The sequence below is a fragment of the Cebus imitator genome, unplaced genomic scaffold (genome assembly GCF_001604975.1).
Source record: "Cebus imitator isolate Cc_AM_T3 unplaced genomic scaffold, Cebus_imitator-1.0 Scaffold188, whole genome shotgun sequence".
In the NCBI taxonomy this organism is placed as follows: Eukaryota; Metazoa; Chordata; class Mammalia; order Primates; family Cebidae; genus Cebus; species Cebus imitator.
In genome coordinates this window covers 6,612,068-6,620,563 of record NW_016107503.1, presented here as the reverse complement: position 1 = coordinate 6,620,563, position 8,496 = coordinate 6,612,068, and the positions used below count along the sequence as shown (strand labels likewise).

The 8,496-nt window shown below is 43.3% G+C and overlaps 1 protein-coding gene across 1 annotated transcript in view; it reads right to left on the bottom strand.

Moving 5' to 3' along the window:
- Nucleotides 1-6: 6 nt before the first annotated feature.
- LOC108316512 overlaps nucleotides 7-8,496 on the bottom strand; it is a 22,035-nt gene continuing 13,545 nt past the window's right edge. The window contains exons 4-10 of the mRNA XM_037744934.1: nucleotides 7,874-8,034; nucleotides 7,503-7,612; nucleotides 5,514-5,583; nucleotides 2,580-2,733; nucleotides 2,270-2,479; nucleotides 987-1,091; nucleotides 7-426 (exon numbers count right to left, since the gene is read on the bottom strand). Of these exons, the coding sequence (XP_037600862.1) occupies nucleotides 155-426; nucleotides 987-1,091; nucleotides 2,270-2,479; nucleotides 2,580-2,733; nucleotides 5,514-5,583; nucleotides 7,503-7,612; nucleotides 7,874-7,897 (945 nt within the window). The 5' untranslated portion in view covers nucleotides 7,898-8,034 and the 3' untranslated portion in view covers nucleotides 7-154. The remainder of the gene's footprint in view (nucleotides 427-986; nucleotides 1,092-2,269; nucleotides 2,480-2,579; nucleotides 2,734-5,513; nucleotides 5,584-7,502; nucleotides 7,613-7,873; nucleotides 8,035-8,496) is intronic.

The window sequence follows — 8,496 nt, the reverse complement described above, 5'->3', positions numbered from 1 at the left end:
AACCCCAGTCCCACACCCACCTTACTGCAGATGTGGAAAAGTTACTAAACACTTTGGCCTCTGTCTTCCATCTTTACCAAAATGTTAAAATACCCATTTCTATTGTTTGCAAGTATGGGCAGAAAAAATTAAATTTGATGAAGAGAATCGTTAGTCACTCAAGACAACACAGGACATCATTTATCACTTTCGTGGTGGTCAACCTATAGAACTTACCGTATATCTTCAGCCGGTAGTTCAGCAAGTACGCCACCTGCCTCATAATAAGTCTATTTTTGTTGGCTCCGACATTCAGTTGGTTTTCTTCCTGTTGGGAGCAGGATTGCTCATTGACTTCTGGAATGTTCACTTCTGTGCTTTTTCTGGAAGGAGACCTGCCAGATGCCACCATGTTGACATTTGGGGCACAACACAGAAAGCCAGGGACTGGGGAGAAGAAACAGAAACACATGATGGGTTAGAAACTGGTGACGTCAAATTGGTTTAATCGGGACTGAGGGATGTCACTGACAGCCTTGCCTATTGATTTGAAGATGTCATTTCCCTGCTTTTCCCCTTCTCATCTCCACTCTCAATCTCCTTAAAGCAACTTGTCTTAACTACTCAGTCACCCTGAAATCTGGAAATAAACACTTCTACCTTTATCTTGCTTATAAGTTCTGCAGGATCTCATATGGTAGACAGGATTCCTGTCAAAATGARTTAGCCTCTTGCTGAGAAAAACAGGTGGTTCTGTGCCTGRGTCAGGAATCAATAGCTGTGATATTAACYCTAGTCCCACACTCGCCTTACTGCAGARGTGGAAAAGTTGCTAAATACTTTGGCCTCTCTCTTCCATCTTTAACAAAATGTTAAAATGCCCATTGCTATTTTCCTAGAACTATGGGAAGGATTAAATTAACTTTGAAGAAGAGAGTGTATCATTTCTCAGAAACAAGACAGGACATTGTTCAGCACTTTCCTGATGGTGGACCTTTATAACTTACCTTTCATCTTCAGCCGACAGGCCAGGTAGTAGGCCACTTGACTCATAAGAAGTTTATTTTTGCTCTCTCTGTATTTCTGCTCTTTATCGTGATCTTTTCGATCTTCTGTAAACAAATTCAGAAGAGCAGGTCACATTAAGCAAATCGCACTTCACGCAAGACAAAATCAGTGTTCGGTCATAGCACAAGGATGAAAAATACTCTCAATGTAAGAATGTGATATCCTGACAGGAATGTCCTAATGAGCCCTAGACTAAGTCGCCCTAGAAGTAAATGAGCCTGCTTTTCAGATCCATGGGACAAAATCTCCCCCATCTGGTAGATCTTAATCACATATCCTCTGACCTAAGTCAGTGCAAATAATTAAAACTTTTTCCCCAAAATCTTCATAAATTGCCCTAAATGCTTTCCAGAAGCATTGCTGCAATACTGACTTATCTCATCATATATCATTGTCAATGAATAGTTAGAGAAATTTATATAGGAGACTAGACCGATGGATGAATTCTAACAACTTTTACTGAAAAAAGAATGTGTGGAGCAGGCGTAGTGGCTCACGCCTGGAATCCCAGCACTTTAGGAGGCCAAAGCAGGCTGGTCACTTGACCTTTGGAGTTCAAGACCAGCCTGGCTAACACGGTGGAACTCCGCCTCTACTAAATATACAAAAATTAGCCATTTGCAGTGGTGCTCACCAGGGATCCCAGCTAATTGAGAGGCTGGTACTGGTGTACCAGGGTACTCCCTGGTCTTGATGGTGCCACATACACATACCACAGGTTCTATTAGGAGCAGGGTCCCCTTCGAGCTCCTCACAGGAGGTACTGTGTGCTATCACTGTGTTTCCCCCAGTGTCCCAGAATACAGCTTTGCCTACTGGGCCTCAGCAGAAACCAGAACCTAATGGAAGTTCAGTAGCCTCAGACATTTAGACCAAGAGACTGGATGCTACTTGTCTGCAGGATCTTATACGGTACAGAGAGGATTCCTGTAAACATGGATTTAGCCTTTTGATGAGGAAAACAGGTGATTCTGTGTCTCTGTCAGAAATCAATAGGTGGGATTGTAACCCCAGTCTCACACCCATCTTACTGCAGACGTGGAAAAGTTGCTAAATACTTTGTCCTCTGTCTTCCATCTTTAACTAAATGTTAAAGTACCCATTTCTATTTTCTACAAGTATGGGAAAAATAAAATTAATTTTGATGAAGAGATGGTTAGTTTCTTGAGATAAGACAGGACATCATTCATCAGTTTCATGGTGATGAAACTATAGAACTTACTGTATGTCTTCAGCTGATAGTTCTGGAAGTAGGCAACCTGGCTCAGAAGAAGTCTATTTTTGCTGGCTCTGAAATTCGGTTTGGTCTCTTCCTGCTGGGAGTAGGAATTCTCGATGGTATGTGGAAAGTTCACCTCTGTGGTTTTCGTGGAACAAGTCCTGCCAGATGTTGCCATGCTGACATTTGGGACACCACAGGTACAGCCAGGGACTGGAGAGAAGAAATCCAAACATATGATGGGTTAATAACTGTAAATCAAATAGGTTTATTCAGGACTGGGGGATGTCAATAACTCAAATTCTTAACTTACTGTTGAGAAGAACTTGATCCACACAGCACCTTAAGGTCCTTAACCGCAAAAACAAGGTTCGCAATGCTTCAGCTGGGAGCTGAAGGCGCAGCCTGTAGCTCAGACTCTGACAAGAGTGTGGGAGATAGTGGCCAGAGTCCCAGGTAACGGCCTGCTGTTGCAATAACAGAATTAGAAGCTGGGCGTGTCATGGAATCTTAGGAGCCCTTCATTCCAATTGCCCAGGGTTTGCTAAAACACAGGCCTCCTGGTCTCACCTGAGGTCACAACCAATGGGGACCGTTCCTCTATCAGTCACTCTCAGTATTTGTGTACCCTTGTGACAATGCCACAGTCCCATCTCATTCCCAATATATCTAAGCACGTGCCTTATTTTTTATCTCTTGTGTGTATAAAATCATCAAGGTAGAAACAGTTTATCAACATGTGATATTTTCTTAATGCTAGTCATGAAGTCAGTCATCCTTCCTTCTCATATGTTAAAACGGAATTGAAGGCTTTTCCATAAGATTAAGATATCAACCTATTACACTGCCATGATATCCTCTGACTCTTCTGCAGTTTTTTCTGTATCCACTAGAAACTGAATGAGTAATTCTTTTTTTTTTTTAATGTTTTCTTTCCTGGCTCAATATTCTTCTTGCTGCATCCCATGGTTATGCTGATTTATATTTTCTTACTGGCAGATATCACTACACTGATATTTGTGGCAGAAGAATCTTTTCATTACACTTCAGACCAGTTTGATGTTCCTATATCCAAAGCTTCCTCTATAGGGGATGATTTGTTTTTTAATGTGACTGAACACTACATCTCATTCTTGTCACATAAGGATGTCAGTTTAGACCCAGAAGAGCTCTTTTCAAGGTGGCAAGTCATCAAAATCATTTCTATAGAGATCTCCTGAAGGCATATGTGACCATGTATCTTGGGAAGTCTGGTAAACCTGATAGGATTTTGTTGTTTTCATTTCATTTTTCCATATATTGAAAATAACGGGGCCATGAACGGTCCTTATGGAATACGGTTTGAGATATTTTTCTGAGGTGGTCTAACGCCACTGAGATGTGGTTGCATCCCACTAACCAAACACAGCAAGATCAAGGTGATGGTCAGGGGTGGTTGGTGGCCCTCTGTGTTGCTGTGCAGTAGGAGGTGAATTTGAGATGGCAGGAACGAGTAGGGAAGAGCGATCCCCTGAACCACCTCCTCACCTTCTCAGCTTTCATCGCCACCCAGGTTTTGGGAGCCTGGGACTTGGGAGACTGTTCTGTAGCCCAGGTCTCCTATGTTTGGCTGCTTTCTGGGCTTGCCTGACTTGAGGGTGCAATGGGTGTGACCCTGGGCTGCCCAGCATTCACGTGGAAGTGAAGCAAGGAGGACTGGATCAATCCCATTGGAAAGCGTGCCTCTCTACAGCCCCCATCATCCTCCAGCAACACCGTAAGCATACTGCTTTGACATACATCAAAGGCTTTATGTATATACGTGTTCTGGTGTCTGGGAGGCCTGACATTCTGTGGCAGAAAGAAAATCTGTCAGGTTTCTTCATTTTAAAAATGATGAAACTGCAGGTTCACCAAGTTATGTGGCTTACTTGAGGTCACACAGGGATCAGTTTTCAGCACTGCCAATAAAAGCAATCACTAGGATCCATGTCATTCAGTAAATATTCATACAATTATTCAGTAATTATTTGTTGATCAATTTGTACCAGGCATTTTGCTCAAAACTGTGTACATATTTGGATAGCATATCTTCATCATAATCCTCAAGGTAACACTGTTATCCTAAGAATCAGGTAAGAAACCTGAACAAGAGGGCTAGCAAATCATGAATTTGGCCAGATTTCCAGTTTTTGGTTGCTGTGATGCTGGACGAATGATCAGAGTGGGTCAAAGGAAGAGTATTCATTCCTGTATCATCTTGCAGGACAGACGTGTGCCCTCCTAGTATATTGGGACCAAAATTCAGAAGTGTCTGCAACCTTGCTTTAACAGCATGGAAAATAACCTCTATTTTCCATTAGACCTGGAATTTCCCTGGACCTTTGGAATATACAAGAGAAGTATGAGACTTGGGTCTTCCCTTGACTGTATTTAATTCTCTCTTCTATGGAATGCCAATGATTCTAAGACTGTTGCTTTTCTTTCTTTCTTTCTTTCTTTCTTTCTTTCTTTCTTTCTTTCTTTCTTTCTTTCTTTCTTTCTTTCTTTCTTCCTTTTTCTTTCTTTCTTTCTTTCTCTTTCTTTCTTTCTTTCTTTCTTTTCTTTCTTTTCTCTCTCTCTCTCTCTCTCTCTCTTTCTCTCTTTCTCTCTTTCTTTCTTTCTTTCTTTCTGCTTTCTTTCTTATTTTGAGACAGATTCTTGCTGTCACCAGGCTAAAATGCAGTGGTGCAATCTCATTTCACTGCAACCTCTGTCTCCCGGGTTCAAGCGATTCTCCTGTCTGTCTCCCGAGTAGCTGGGACGACAGGCATGTGCCACCACACCCGGCTAATTTTTGTGTTTTTAGTAGAGACATGGTTTCATCATGTTGGCCAGTTGGTCTCCATATTGTGATCTCGTGATCCACCCACCTCGGCCTCTTCAAGCGCTGGGACTACAGGCGCGAGCCACCATACCCGGCCAACTTTTGCCTTCTTATATCCACAATACATGTTTTATGAAGAAGATTTTACTAATAGCTCTATTTAGAAAGAATAAATATGAGCTATAGTTTAGGTTTTATGCCCTGGGCTTACTATTTTTATGATTTCTGTTTTGAGATTAAATTCTCACGTAAATAGAAAAATACTTATTGCTTATGAAAGCAAACTAGTTATTGGTTTGAGTTTTTGAGACTGAAGCACACACTTTTGACTTCATCTTTGTCTGTCCCCATCAGTGACACTCATTGTCTCCCAGTATGACCTGGCCATGCCCCTGCACTTACCTTCGTCCTGCTCAACCGTCTCCATGCACTGTCCAATTCCATCAGTGATTCAGGCTCCTCCCAAGGCTCCCTGAAATGGGTACAGGGACATTCAAGCACAAATCAGACACATTCCAGGCACAAAAGCAGCCCATACTGTAAAGCGGGCAGCTGTGTTCCTGCTTCCCTGAAGTTGGCAGTGATATCAGAGGACAGGAAGAAACACTTTCCCTTGTTAGGGGGTCTCTTCTTCGTGTCTCAGGGCCTCTGATCTAGTGAACACAACTGTCCTGAATGTGAACGAACTTGCTAAATTCCTGGTTTCTTGCTAGGTGGCTAGAACACATTTATAAGACTTCCTTACTTACCCATGTTTGCTGAAGTCTGAATTCTTACCAGTATCATTCCCTTTCTTGTAAGGGGTAGCTTAGGGAAGATTGGCCCCATTGCCATGAGAGGTAAAGTGAATTTCTACTCAAAGCAACCTTTAATTTGAAACTAGGTCTTCCACTATTTCAAAGCTGGCCTGTAGGTCCAACTGTGCACATACTTGGACATCATATCTTCATCAGAATCCTCAGACATGTGTCCTCAAGGTCTTGTGTGTCTGCTGTACTCAGGATAAAGTTATTTCTCATTATGGTAAGTTATAATTAACTTACCAGAATATAATTCATTATCGAGATAAAGTTATTTATCATTATGGCAAGGACACATTTAGAAGACTTACTAAATTTACTTCTTTATTTCCCCAGCTGGAAACAGTCTATAGCTACTGATATCATCAGTGTCCTCTGAATACCTTGGCTGTGTTAACTGCTTTGATTCAACATGGAGCTGAGGTGTTGGTGTACTGTACCTCAAGATGCTGAAATATGGCTGAAGTCCAGGGTCACTGGCCCAGGACATCCACTGAGGTCATCGCATGAGGCATGGGCCACTGGTTCCAATGAACCCACCATCACTACACTTCTCATGAATCACCAGGCACTAGACTGAGAATTCTGTCAAAGCTGGGATTCTATTTTACTCACCTCTGTGGTCATGGTCCTTAGCTAAGGGCCCAGCACAGAGGGGCCTCTCAGCAGTGTTCACCCATGATTGAATAAAATGAATTACAAACCTCTGACCCTATCACCTACATTTCTGTCCCTAACGTCTTGTAAGGGATGCTCTTTCTCTCAGAATGCTGCAAATCCCTTCCCTAGAGAGGCACCTGCCCTACACCATCCCTGCCCCAGAATCCTCTCCTGTGGGAGCTTCAAGGAAGACTAGTCTGTCCTGAAAATATTCTCAATGCTTCCCCATCAATAGGAGCAATATCCTTTGACATACCCTCCCATCCTCCGGGCTCCCACAACACCTCAATTGGGTAGAACTATCATATCTTGTTGAAATGATCTGTTTGTGTTCTTCCACTCACTGGCTTGAGATTCTTTAGAGAGACATTAAATACCTGAATCCCAAGTGCTTAGCACAGTATAAAGAAAATTACATGCTCAATAAATATTTATGAGAAACTTCCCTCAACTGAAAGTGCAGAGGAATATTATCAGTATCACTGTGTCATAATCAAGCAAGGGACACTTACGCTGGCACCTGACCTAGGGCAGAGCGGTTTAATGTAAGAATGGACGTCTCCAACCCTTCTCCAAGCATGGTTATTCCCTCTAACCCATGCTGACCTGAAGAGCATCCACTGCTACGGCAGCACAGACGTTGGGGCTCCTGGGTCTAGGGAGTGTTCATTCGTGACTGAATAAAACTGATTACAAACCTCTGACCCTTTCTTGAAGTTGAAGCTGCTCCTCACTATAAAGCAGCTATGATCTAACCTGTGGCTCTCCCTGGCCAGATGCAGGAGATTCCTGTTGAGTCAGTTTCTCTCAGTCCCCACTGCTCAGCTCACGCTGTTCCTTGAGGGTTTAAATGATCATAGGCATTGCCCATTTCCCCTGAGTCTTCTGTCCTGGTTTGTACTTATTCTCACCTTCTTTGATTTTCGTTTACCAATGGCTTGTCCTTTGTGGATTATTCTCATCCCCTAAACCTGCTGACTTTCTTTCTTCCACCTGTTCCCTCAGCTCTGGGATTCCAGTGTGTAGACTCGGCTGAGGCTCCTGTAGAAGACACACAGGTTCAGGTCTCAGCTGAAGGTCCCAGGCAGTATTGAAAAGCATCTCAATTCCTCAGAGGCTCAGAGAAAACAGAGCAGGAAGGAACCTCAGAGAGGTACAATAAGCCTCTATCTTACTCATGAGGAAACACTGAAGCCCAGAAAGACTGAGACTCTCCCAGGCTCCCTCCGTCACCACTTGGTGGCAGCAGATCCACCATACAAGCCATGGCCTCAGCCTCCCTGTGCAGAGCAGGTAACTCACCCTCCCGAAGCTCGCTGCTGCCATTCTGAAAACTTTAGATGAAAAATAGCCATTTCCACCGTGAAAACAAAAACAGTAAAAGCCCCTTTCCTTGGACAAACGCTTTATCACAGTTCTATAGTCCTGGTCTTTATACTGGGTCAGCTGTCATTCACTGGCTGCTAGATTGGGGCAGAAAGCACATAGGATTAAATAATGTTTCACACAACCCTGCTTTCCCAGCCTGGGCTCTCAGCTTCTCCATTCTTCTTCAGAAACTTTCTTCTGCTGTAACTGCTGGAGAGTCCAGGCCCTCAGGTGGGTCATTTCTCCAAGAAGATCCCTGTTATTTTCTTCCTCTCTTGGAGATAGAGAGGGCAGAGATTGGTTCTGGGACTCCATAATCTTAGATTTTCTCCTAAGCCAGCCAGGGCAGCTGAAAGCAATCATGACTGCGAGAGGTCAGGTCAGTGAAGAGGAGCACGGGCTCACAAGGACAGCCCCTCATGGAGATGGTCAGGACCGTGACACAGGCAACATCTCAGTAATTCTGCTGGGGATGACGCAACAATAATTAAGTGGACGATGCTGCCACGAGGAGAAAGGGGAAGAACCAAAAGAGTAGGGGAAGAAGGAAAATAAAA